This window comes from Myxocyprinus asiaticus, chromosome 36, assembly GCF_019703515.2.
Source record: "Myxocyprinus asiaticus isolate MX2 ecotype Aquarium Trade chromosome 36, UBuf_Myxa_2, whole genome shotgun sequence".
Classification (NCBI taxonomy): Eukaryota; Metazoa; Chordata; class Actinopteri; order Cypriniformes; family Catostomidae; genus Myxocyprinus; species Myxocyprinus asiaticus.
This window is the reverse complement of record NC_059379.1, coordinates 13,809,888-13,823,038: the sequence shown is the minus strand read 5'-3', so window position 1 is coordinate 13,823,038 and position 13,151 is coordinate 13,809,888. Positions and strand designations below refer to the sequence as shown.

Sequence of the window (13,151 nt, the reverse complement as noted above, 5' to 3'; positions counted from 1 at the left end):
CAGTTTCTCTAAGAAGACCATACAAATATAAAGTACAAAATAAAATCCAGGTAAGGCACTGGCTCTGTTTAAATCATAGGTTATTGCTGTGTATATTTGTGTAAAGCTACAGTATCGTAATGAACAACTTGGTCTCAGGGGTGTTTTCTCACTGAGCGCATCTGCTTTCAGGATTATTTAGGGTTAATTTCACCCTGAACCCATGAAATTTATGTGACCATGGCAACAGGTTTGCAATTCAAAATTCCAGCATCCCACATTCTGACCTACCAGGCTGAAAAGAATATTGAAACTTAGGGTGTAAAGCAATCCCTAAGCACCGCTCCAGGTTGAATGGAAATACAACAGCATTTATAAAAGCGAGATAAATTACTTTCACACAATTTGGGCGCGCTGCTAAGATTTCCAACACAAAAAGTGGCTGCATTCCTCGAGAGAAGCAGCTGGGGATTGTATTACCAGGCTTGTTGAAAGGGTGTAACACTAGCAATGGAACCATGGGCCTCCAAAACTATGATGCACATACATTTTTATTGTTTGTTCAGTACTGAATTCTCATTATAACTCATAAATCAGCCGTTTTGTGTCGGCTGGTGGCTTTCACTCAGAGAAAAAACAAACAAAAAAAAAAAAACTAGGAAACAAAAGAAAGGTTGATGCTGGGACACTCTGTGCTGGGCGGGTCTGACTTGAGGCCATAGTTTGTAACATTTCAGTATTGTGTTACAATATCATAATCTGATTATGAAGAGACAGAGTGTGTAAGGGAAAAATACATTGAATATGTTTATGCTGTAAAAAAATCTGAGGCTTTTTTGGTTGTAGTAAGATGTTGTTTGAAGTGGTAAAAAAAACACAAAAGTGTGTTTGTTGGGAGATTTCTCTCGAATGGGAGACTTCTTCCCTGGGCCGAATAAACTCTTCTGATGGCAACCCCCCCCCCCCCCCAAAAAAAACTATCTTGTATTCTCCTTATTAGAAAAATTCCTTAAAGAGGACCTATTATGCAAAATTCACTTTTACATGGTGTTTGAACATAAATGTGAGTCGGCAGTGTGTGTACACAACCACCCTACAATGTTAAAAGTCCACCCACTCCTCTTTCTTATATTTCTATTAATCAAAAACAGTGTCTCAAAATGACTGGTTTTCGTATCCGCTCTAAAGTGACGTCACTTTAGAGCAGGCCACGCTCACGACTGGTGACGAACTCCACCCTATTATCATAGATCCTCCCCCGAGTGATCGACACACAGTCCGCCATTTTTTTCCACGCTGGAGCAGCTACAGTGAGAAGAATAATGTCTCAGCTTCGTAAGCGTCATAAGTGTTCTGTTGTTGGCTGTAAAAGTGAACATAAGAGTCTTCATGTCCTCCCGGCATCAGAGCCACTAAAGACGCAGTGGACAAGTTTTGTTTTTGAAGAAAATGTGCTCCAAAACATACCAAAATTTAAGTATGTTTGTGCAAATAATTTTACACCGGACTGCTTTGTGAATGAGGGTCAATATAAAGCAGGATTTTCAAAAAATGTGACTCTCAAGCATGGATCAGTACCAACTCTTCGTGTTCCAGCTTTATATCCTGAAGATGTAAGTATCGCACTTTATATTTTGTTAATGTTTGCAAAACGCCTTTCCGAATGTGCTTGTTAGTCGATTCCAAGGCTAATGCAGCTAAAGTTACCATTGTCTCTGATTGTATTCACGGAGACCAGAGCTATGTCATTATAGATTGTTTGCACATGACGTCACGTCACTGTGTTGCTGTGGCATGAAATGCAGATGGAGGGCAGGAAGTGATTTTCTACATAAGAAGCACTATCACAAACTCAAAATGCCTATGTTTTGCGTCGTTTACGGTTGCTCATACATATATGGCTGAACTCCGGTATTTACGGTGTCTGTCATATTGGTTCTGATTTGTTGCTGCTATAGTATCCGAAGCACGAGCTGTAAAGGCACAGCCCTCTTCTGGAAAGGGGGCGGGGAGCAGCAGCTCATTTGCATTTAAAGAGACACACACGAAAACAGTGTGTTTTTGATTCCACCCAAAAAGAGGCATTTACTTTTATATACTCGAATTTGTTACTGTATTTTTACCCCAAACATCTAGACACATGCTCGTTCCTTTTAATAACATGCAACTTTACATAACATCATGTCGACATGTTTAGATTAGCCAGACGCAAAAGTAATATTCTCCACTTCCTTTAGTACAACCATTCACCTAGTCTTCTCAACAAATAGAGCAGCAAAACGACCTTCCAAAAGACAGGTATTAACTACACGTTTATTTATGTCATTTATGTCAAGTTTGATGAGATTAAGACCTGTTGAGGGCTATGTGGAAACAGCAGAATCTAATCTATGGCTTGTTAAAAACATTTCTGAGAAGAGAGTATGGTCCAATCTCCAGCACAGAAAATTGTCCCTCTTGCTGGCTGATGCAGCCTTGATCTTAAATTGTTGCTGATTTGATCCTGAGCATCTATTTTAATGAGAGATCACCAGTGCTGTGGATCTGCATTAACAGGAAATCACATAAAAGGCATCACCAAGACACTGCATGTCTTCAGAACTGAGCAGAGATCACATCATACAGTATGTTTGGCCAAAGATTGAGAGGAATTTGAAAGGACAATCATACAATCAGGAGAAACCAGGTGTGGGTACAGATAAGGTTATATTTTTAAGAGGGAGCCTTTCAAATTCCTATCCAGAGCATAAAAGCTCTCAAACAAAATAGCACTTAATGAGCTCAATGCTCCCGCCGTCCTTGCCATGCTGTGGCAGGGGAGTCACAGAGAATAGTGTCTCAGTGTCTGGGATGTATCTATTAAAAAAATAAAAACCTGACAAACCTTGTGACACCAAATTTCCATGCAGGGGAAACTGAAGTGATGACACAAACATTGTTAATGAACAAGCTGGTAAAAATATGGTGAGTGAGATGATGGAAATAGAGTGGAGGGCTGTGACACAACTTTTCAGTTCCTCTCTCAAACAAATATTGTACAAACATCAGCCTTGAAGCTGTTGTTGTGTTCCCACTTCTATCCTTGGCAATTCTGACTTGATGAGGATGAGGTTGCACTAATGGTGAGATGGGGAAAAACACTAATAGGACGAACAAAGCCCTTGACTTATGCCATTGCAAGGTCCACGGAGACACCCGAAAGATACTTGAAAGGATGTTTGAGTGAAGATTTTTGTTACATCGTGAAAGACTGTATATGGATGGTAAACTATATTTTACAATTTTTTGAAGAAAATGTGAGTGGTGCATGCTTCTGTAAAACTCACTGCTACGATGCAAGGATGTTCTGCATGGTTGCCAGGGAGTTGCTATGCAGTTGCTAGGGAGTTGTGGGTGGCTGCTAGTTGGTTAATTTTGGCCCGGAGTAGAGCCCATCCCCAAGTAGATTTAGAACAGAGAACCAGTTCTTGTTCAGAACCAGTACCATGTAAAAAAATAAATCCAGAATCGTATGATTTTTATGACTTTCGGTTGCGTTAACGGTTCCCAAACGGCGTACTACGATACTCTGACAGTGTTTTTTGCTACGCTCCTGAATCTAAAGCATGAAACACTGTAGGGGGTATTCACTCAGAATTCATTGTGGCGGTGGTTATTTGCATGCGCTGTCTGCGCTGCTTTAGCACCTGATTCACTAGAGGAATTATGCAGATCAGGCAACGGTGCATATGCGCCCACAGAATCACTGCTGAATGCAATTTGCACGTGCATTTCTAATTCAGAGAGCTATATAGCGGAGGATGCAGCAGACCATTGTTATCTAAAACACTTTGGCAGGACTGAACATCATCACTGACTACTGTGATCCTGCCACCTGAATAATTTCTATAACATGCAGAAAGTGCACTTGACTACTGTGGTAATGTGGGCGTGGCCGAGTGACATCTGTGGAGAGCAAGGCTGGGAGAGGAAGAATGGTAAGGATTGACACCTGTGAAAAATTATCTCTAACAGCTGTTTTTTGTTACATTGAGTGCTGGAGAGGGATAAAAATGGAGTGCAGACCGCCAGATGAGAGAGGGAGAGACACACGCAGCAGAGTGTTATGTGTTGTGCTGAAAAGCAAACCTTGCTGTGTTAGACGAGAAAGTGTGTAAAATAAAAGACTTGTGTTGAACGTTTACCCGGCCCTCGCTTCCTCCATGAGAAGTCAGAGGCTTTGTCACAGTGGTGCCGAAACCTGGGATTTGGAGGAAGTTACGCCATCATGGAGTCCTCGCCCTTCACCGAGCTGATCAAAACCCACGCCAGCATCCGCCAAATGCAACATCAAGCTCTCCTTGAGCTGGGCCAGAAACAGGAGCAGCGATTCCAGGTCATCCTTCAAGCTCAAGCAGAGGACCGGAAGGTGCTATGGAGCTTGATACAACAGGGGGCTTCCACTGGTGCAACCTCATCCGCCACCCCTGCCATGACCCACTTCAAGCTTGCCATGTTGGGGCCAGAGGATGACCCGGAGGTGTTCGTGGAGCTGTTTGAGTGTGCGGCGGAAGCAGCAGGATGGCCAGAATCCCAGTGGGTGGTCCGCCTGCTGCCGCTGCTGTCAGGAGAAGTACAGCTGGCAGCCCAACAACTGCCTGTCGCCAACCTCTTGGGGTGTCAGGACTTGAAATGTGCCATCTTGCAATGGGTCAGCCACAACGCAGAGCAGCACTGCCTGCGCTTGCACTCCCTGACGATTGACGAGCTCGGCCGCCCTTTTGCTTTTGCCCAACAGCTCTGTGATTACTGCCGGCAGTGGCTGCTGGCAGCAGAATGTGACGCCACAGCCGTAGTTGACCTGGTGGTGCTGATCAACTGGCTACCAAAAGGGATGGTGGAATGGGTCCAGTGCCACCCCCCGGCATCGCTGGATGAGGCAATCCAGCTGGCAGAGGACCATATAGTGGCACAGCCGGGGGCCGGCGAGCCCTCTTTCTTCTCTCTCTCTCTCCCTCCCTCTCCTTCCCCTCATCCTGTTCCTATTCCCAAAACTGGATTCCCGGTCCCAAGGGCCATTCAACCTGCTGATTTCCCCTAACCCTCTACGCTCTACCCCACAGGCTGGTGAATTTGCTGCCGCGGGTGTGGGTGTGAAGTCTGGGCCGGTCTGCTGGAGCTGCGGGGAACCTGGGCATTTCCAGGACTGTTGCCCCACGATGGAGGTGGAGACATTGGTCCAGGTCCCCTGACACGCCACAGGCCAACCCCGATTGAGCAGGAGTGTACCAAATACCTGTGAGTATTAAGGGGGGTACATATCAAGCCTTGGTGGATTCAGGTTGTAATCAAACCTCCATTCACCAAAGCTTGGTTCAGCCCGAGGCTTTGGATACAAGCCGGTGGGTGAATGTAAGGTGTGTGAATGGGGATATTCAAAATTACCCTGTAGTGACGGTTATTATTCAATTTCTGGGACAAAAGTATAGTGACGAGGCTGCGGTTAGTCCCTGCCTCTCCCATCCACTAATCTTGGGTACAAATTGGCCGGCATTTACAAGTTTATTAAGGGGAATGTGTGTGGATGGGTCCTGCAACAAAACGTTTCGGTGTGTGGTGTGTGGTCCGCTGGCTGGGGAGGCAGTGCCTGGGCTGTCTACGTCAGCTCCACGTCAGGAGGATGTAAGGGAGGGGGAAGTCTCGGCTTCCCCAGCCCTTAGAGGATTCCTGGCATGGGATTTTCCTCTGGAGCAGACATGAGACGAGACCCTTCAGCACGCCTTTGATCGAGTGAAAGTGATTGATGGTCAACGCCTCCAGCCAGACACTGCACTCACATATCCGTATTTTTCAATTATCAAAGATCGGTTGTATCGAGTGATGCAGGCACTCAGAAAAAGGAGGATACAACCCAATTATTAATATCACGGAGCTGTCGGGAAATATTATTCCAGATGGCTGATTATAATCTGATGGCGGGTCATTTAGGGCAGGAAAAGACACTGAAACGTCTAATGGTCCATTTCTATTGGCCGGGCATTCACTGGGATGGTCTCAGGTGGTGTGTGGCATGCCATGAATGTAAGCTGGTGAATTCGCCAGCCACCCCAAGAGCGCCATTGTGCCCCCTTCCATTGATCGAGGTCCCCTTCAAAAGAATTGGTTAGATAACCATTAGAGCGGATGGCACGCAGACATCGCTTTATATTGGTTCTGGTGGACTATGCAATGCGATATCCGGAAGCAGTGCCTCAGCACAACATTTCAGCATGAAGTGTTGCGGAGGCACCCATCAGAATTATCTCCTGAGTGGGGATTCCGAAAGAAATCCTCACTGATCAGGGCACTACGTTTATGTCACGTACACTACGCGAATTGCATGAATTATTGGGGATTAAATAGATTCGGACCAGTGTTTACCAGCCCCAAATGGATGGCTTGGTTGAATGATTTAATCAGACACTAAAGAATTTGATTTGTAAGTTTGTGCACGAAGACGCTCAGAATTGGGACAAATGGCTCGAGAGCGTCGACTGCACGGCGTGCAGGATGTCCTACGGTAATTAGGGAGGAGGGACCTACAAACAGCAAAAATGAAAATCAATACATTCTTGAATGTATCAATACTCTACACACTGGGGCAATTAACACAGGAGAATGTGCTCCAGGCTCAAGAATGTCAAAACCGGCTGTATAATAAGGGTACTCGGCTATGGGAATGTAAACTGGGAGATGAAGTCCTTTTTATTGTGGCAAGGACCCTTTGAGGTCACACGGCGAGTTGGGGAAATCGATTATGAGGTGAAACGAAAGGATAGAGCTGGGGCACATCAGATTTACCACCTCAATCTCCTAAAACCGTGGAGAGAGGCAGTCCCTGTGACTTTGGAAATGGTGGTTCCAGAGAGGGAGGAGCTTGGACCGAAGGTGAACTTAAAAGCCACCGATCGAGTCATCCTTGTCACTTGTGGAGACCACCTCTCACTGTCCCAAATCACAGCGGTTGCCAGGTTGCAAGGAGAATTCTCTGACGTGTTCTCGCCTCTTCCCGGTCGTGCAAATCTCACCATATTAAAATGACCCAGGGGTAATGGTACGTAGTCGTCCCCACCAATTACCCAAGCACAAAAAATAGTGGTTCGGTAACAATTAAAGGCCATGCTGTATATAGGGGTAATATAAGTATCCCACAGTGACTGGGCCAGCCCAGTGGTTTTTAAGAGCGACTGCTCGGTCTGGTTCTGTGTGGATTATAGAAAAGTTAATGCGATGTCTAAATTTGATGCGTGTTCCATTGGTATAGATTAATATTATATCTATTAGGGTGAATCCATTAGGCTTTATTTTTATTACAACTGTGAAAGGTTTCTAAATGTGTTTAGACTATTAGTTTTTTCATGACAAATACTATAGTTTATTTTTTAGAAAAGACTTTCTACATAAACCTAACTACAGTAATGTGTTTCCATCCATAGTATTACGTTACCTGTGGTAATGGATTCATTACGAATGCCACTGTTAAACAATGGTACAACAATGGCACACTTTCATTTAAAGAATGTTTAATTTAGAATGGAGGGTGTAACAGGTAAAGGTTGCGCAAGGAGGAGGCGGGAACCAGCTGAACCGTAAACATAACATTTAATGATAAAACACAACATAAAACATAAACGAACAGACAAACATGCAACGCGGTTGCGTGCTTCTCTCTCCCTCGAACCGGCGTCTCCGGCCACTCCTTATCTCGCTCTCCCGCTGATCAGCTGATTCATTACATTTATGCATTTAGCAGACACTTTTATCCAGAGCGACTTACAGTGTAATTATTACAGGGACAATCCCCCCGGAGCAACCTGGAGTTAAGTGCCTTGCTCAAGGACACAATGGTGGTGGCTGTGGGGATCGAACCAACAACCTTCTGATTACCAGTTATGTGCTTTAACCCACTACGCCACCACCACACCAGATTCAGTGCTGGCCGTGCTCCATCATGACCCGGCCACACTCTCCTACTCATCACACCCCTCCCCTGCCCGATTCAGGCTAGGGCGCCACCGGTCTGACTAACCCCCCCCCCCCCCATATCTGGGGGGAGATGCTGCCCTTCCGGCCGTTCTGTCAGCTGATGGTCCACCCCGCCTCTTGTGAACCTGGGGGGAGAGACGAGGGGAGGTGTGGGAAGAAGGAAAGGGTGAGCGGAGACACGCAGAGAGCGAGAGAGAGGAGTAAGAGAGAAGAATGAGCTCGCCAGCTCTCAGACGCGTTGTCGCCAGGTCCTCAACCGCTCCTCCGCCCTCTGGTGGATGCCAGCTCGCTCCTCCCCCGGCAGACAAATGGCAGCGCATCCCTCCTCCCTCCCAGGTTTCGTCACCACTGTAACAGGTAAAGGTTGGGCAAGGAGGAGGTGGGAACTGTCTGAACAGTAAACATAACGTTTAATGATAAAACACAACATAAAACATAAACAGACACACATTCAACACGGCCGTGTGCTCCATCACAGCCCGGACACACCCTCCTCCTCATCACAGAGGGGTTTAAACTTCCATGAATTAAGGACAAATTATTGTCGAAGTTTTCCTCCCATTCTATCCTTCAAGGATGGTTAGTGAATAAGACGCAGGTATTTGCAATAAAATACATTTTACAAAAGTGGCGCAATTGTTTAGTAAATTCCCCCCATTGCTGAACACATTACACTCATGAGCCTATTTATTTGAATTTACAGCACGACCAGTGCAGCGCGGTTCACAAATGATTGACTTATGAGTTGGTTCTCTTTAGTGAGACAAAAACACACAATGAATCTAACTGAAGCGTAATATAGAACTTTTGATCATTTCCAACACGTAATGAAATAAGAACAGTGACTGCATTATGTAATGTTTTACTTAAGGCTTGTGAGATTCAATCAGGTTGTGCAGTTACATTCTGTTTGTTCATATGACAATGTGTAGTTATAGATACACATGAGTTTTGTTGTAATCAGAAGAATGTTATAAAACAATGAATTATTGAAATACATTATCACATTTTTGTTTGTTTAGAAATTTTATTCAATAAATAGTTAGGATCAATTATTGGATTGCATGCACAAGAATTATATTACATTTATTTATGATTTGTTCTACCTGCTCTGTCGAAATCTGAAATGAAGGCAGTAGGCTGCTGAGGGAAGTAAATACAATATGAATTGCATTTATTTTTTCCAAACAATTCTACTTCCAAAATACGAATGTACTAACGGTACTACTGGAACCATTAAGTAACTGGAATTGGAATTGTTAAACTCCTTACGATTCCCATCCATACCCCCAAGTTTCTATGATATTCTGGTCCCTGGATATGTCTTCAAATCAAAATCAAATCAAATCAAAACACTTTTATTGTCACACAGCCATATACACAAGTGCAATGGTGTGTGAAATTCTTGGGTGCAGTTACGATCAACATAGCAGTCGTGACAGTGATGAGACATATACCAATTTACAATAACATCAAATTAACACAGCACAATTTAAAGTCTAATATACACATAATTACACACAACAATATACAAATAATAACACACACTGTACAGTATACAATACACACAATATAGATACACATTATTCAATAAAAATAAAAAAAGGTATATATAGTAGTATATATAGAATGTACAGTAGGTTGTATTGTACTGTATTGACATTCAGGCTGTCGGTTGATAGTAAGTTGTTAAGAGAGAATATAATATAATAATAATATAATTATGACAGTCCAGTGTGAGATATAAGAGTAAGAGTAATAAAGTGCAGTGCTGATGTATTTTGATCGTGGGAGATCAAGAGTTCAAAAGTCTGATTGCTTGGGGGAAGAAGCTGTCATGGAGTCGGCTGGTGCGGGTCCTGGTGCTGTGATACCGCCTGCCTGATGATAGCAATGAGAACAGCCCATGGCTCGGGTGGCTGGAGTCTCTGATGATCCTCCGAGCTTTTTCACACACCGCCTGGTATATATATATCCTGGAGGGAGGGAAGCTCACCTCTGATGATGTGTCTGGCAGTTTGCACCACCCTTTGCAGTGCTTTGCGGTTGTGGGCTGTGCTATTGCCATACCAGGCAAAGATGCAGCCAGTCAGGATGTTCTCTACAGTGCAGGTGTAGAACCGTGTGAGGATGTGGCGGTTCATTCCAAACTTCCTCAGCCGTCTCAGGAAGAAGAGGCGCTGATGAGCCTTCTTCACAACGGCTTCAGTGTGGATGGACCATGTGAGTTCCTCAGTGATGTGGACACCCAGGAACTTGAAGCTGCTGACTCTCTCCACTGGTGCTCCATTGATGATGATGGGACTGTGTTCCCTGTCTTTTCTTCTGAAGTCCACCACAAGCTCCTTTGTCTTACTGACATTGAGGGAGAGTTTGTGCTCCTGACACCAGTGTGTCAGAGTGTGCACCTCCTCTCTGTAGGCTGTTTCATCATTGTCAGTGATAAGACCTACCACCGTCGTGTCATCAGCAAACTTAATGATGGCATTGGAGCTATGTGTTGCCACACAGTCATGTGTGTACAAGGAATACAAGAGTGGGCTGAGAACACAGCCCTATGGGGCTCCAGTGTTGAGGATCAGTGATGAGGAGTTGTTGCTGCCCATTCTAACCACCTGGCGTCTGCTTGACAGGAAGTCCAGGATCCAGCTGCACAGCGAGCTGTTTAAGCCCAAAGCCCGGAGTTTCTCATCTAGCTTGGAGGGCACTATGGTTTTGAATGCTGAGCTGTAGTCTACAAACAGCATTCTCACATAAGTGTTCTTTTTTTCCAGGTGGGAGAGAGCAGTGTGTATTGTAGATGCAATGGCATCATCAGCGGAGCGGTTGTTGCGGTAAGCAAACTGCAATGGGTCAAGAGAGAGAGGCAGCACAGAGCAGATGTAATCTCTGATTAGTCTCTCAAAGCATTTGCTGATGATGGGGGTCAGAGCAACAGGACGCCAGTCATTTAAGCAAGTTACTTTTGATTGCTTTGGAACAGGCACAATGGTGGATGTTTTAAAGCATGTGGGGACTACAGACAAGGAGAGGGAAAGGTTGAAAATGTCCGTAAAAACACCAGCCAGCTGGTTCACGCACGCTCTGATGACGTGGTGATGTTAATTCCCTGCCACATGCTTCTAGAGTTGGTGGTGATAAACTGTCCTTCGATCTTGTTCCTGTACTGGCGTTTTACTGTTTTTCGGAGGGCATAACTGGCTTGTTTATGCTCCTCCATGTTCCCGGAATTGAAAGCGGAGGTCCGCACATTAAGTGCCGCGCGGACATCACTATTTATCCATGGCTTCTGGCTCGGATAGATCCGTGTTGTTCTGGTCAGAACGACGTCCTCCATGCACTTTTTGATGAAACACATTACGCTATCAGCGTAAAGCTCGATGTCGTCATCAGAGGCGGACCGGAACATCTCCCAGTCCGTGTGATCAAAACAGTCCTGTAGCGTAGAGTCTGATTGGTCCGACCAACACTGGATCGTTCTGAGGGTGGGTGCTTCCTGTTTCAGTTTCTGCCTGTAAGCGGGCAGAAGCAGAATGGAAGAGTGGTCCGATTTGCCAAATGGTGTGCGGGGGAGGGATTTGTAGCCATCCCGGAAGGGAGAGTAGCAATGGTCCAAAACCCGGTCCCCTCGTGTGTTGAAACTAATGTGCTAGTGGTATTTTGGTGCGACTGATTTGAAACTGGCTTTATTAAAGTCCCCGGTCACAATGAACACGGCCTCAGGGTGTGCTGTTTCCTGCTCACTTATGATCCCATACAGTTCCTTGAGTGCCCGGTCTGTGTCAGCTTGTGGGGGGATGTACACAGCTGTGATAATGACCGCTGTGAATTCCCTTGGTGGCCAGAATGGTCAACACAGAAGCATGAGAAATTCCAGATCAGGAGAGCAGAAAGACTTGATAGAATGTACGTTCCTCTGATCACACTGATCTTGGGCCTCTACTTCAATGCAAGTCTGTGGAATTTCTTCACCTGTTTTATTTTCCAGATGAAAATCTTACATCTAATCACTTAGAAAAGTAATAACACGCCTTATCCTCAACAAGCCGCACAATTTAAGATATTATTCATATTCGTAGCACAAAAAGTGGGAGAAGAGTTACGTGCTGAAGTTTAATACTTAGGGGGTTAGGTGTTTGATCAAATCTCTAACCTTAAGTATGAGCAATAGCAAGCGATGCCAGCCTGCTAGCAAGCAAAAGCACTGTGAAAATGACTGATCTTTAAACCCAGTCCATAGTCAAATAATCTGTCCATTTCTTCTCCAAGCAGATAAATTCAAGAGCAGCATATGCTGCAGAGAATTTTTCTCACATGATCTTGTAGCAGAGCTTCAGAAACCACAGTGTCATCCAACATCTTTCAACTTGACACTACAACACGGGGTTTAGTCACTTTAAATAATCCATGTCGTTCCATTAAAATTGCAGACCCTTCTCTTCCTCTTACAAAATGCGCAGACGAATCTCGTCCCTGGACTGGAGTAGACTCCTGGAGAAAGTGAGCGAGTGAGAGAGAGGGAGAGGAAACTGAGTAAGAGCTCCTGAGGATGGACGGAGGGGTTGTCTGGTATGCAGGGGTTTCTGAGTGACACTAATTCACTCATGATGACTTGCCAGCTCTCCCCAGCAGTACCGATTGAAGCGCAGGCCATCGGTTTGGTGCAATAACAGCGCTATTGACTTGTTGCACCGGCTCCATTTGGTTATTGCCCTGGAGGGTGCGATCAATAGACTCAGCACTAAATCTGACTAATCAGGCCCTGCAGCCTCCAAGGGTCAGGTTGAGGAAAACTACAGAAAATCTATGCCATGGTAGAGGAAAAGAGGTAGAGAGAGAAAGAAAAGAGTGAAGAAAACACAGGAGGGGTTGTGAGAGTCCTCTAAGCTCACTGACAGCTGTGTGAATTAATTGACGAGGATTGCTGTTCTATTTTCTGTGCGTTGAAACTCCTGAGCACAAGAGAGATAGGTGGGCGGCTCGCACACTGAGCTGTCAATTTTGCAGTTCCTGTGACCCGACAGGTTACAGGTCACAGGGCGCCTGTGCTACCGAGGGACTGTACTGCAAACTGGTGTCAAGGAGAAAATCCATATTTGTGAAAAAATGCATAAGTGAAATGCACTTGAAACTCAGTCTTCAAAGATTATTGTACTTCATGCAAAGGA

At 45.0% G+C, this 13,151-nt stretch overlaps 1 protein-coding gene across 5 annotated transcripts in view; it reads right to left on the bottom strand.

Annotated features, from left to right (window-relative positions):
- LOC127426901 (vesicle transport through interaction with t-SNAREs homolog 1A-like) overlaps positions 1–13,151 on the bottom strand; it is a 200,588-nt gene that overhangs the window by 46,668 nt on the left and 140,769 nt on the right. Inside the window, exon 8 of one of the 5 annotated variants that reach the window (XM_051674023.1) lies at positions 7,584–8,373. The exons of 3 other annotated variants lie outside the window; for them this stretch is intronic. In XM_051674023.1, the coding sequence (XP_051529983.1) occupies positions 8,022–8,373 (352 nt within the window). In that variant the 3' untranslated portion in view covers positions 7,584–8,021. Of the gene's footprint in view, positions 1–7,583; positions 8,374–13,151 lie in introns of those variants that run through there. One more of the 5 variants, XM_051674025.1, reaches the window with a different exon arrangement.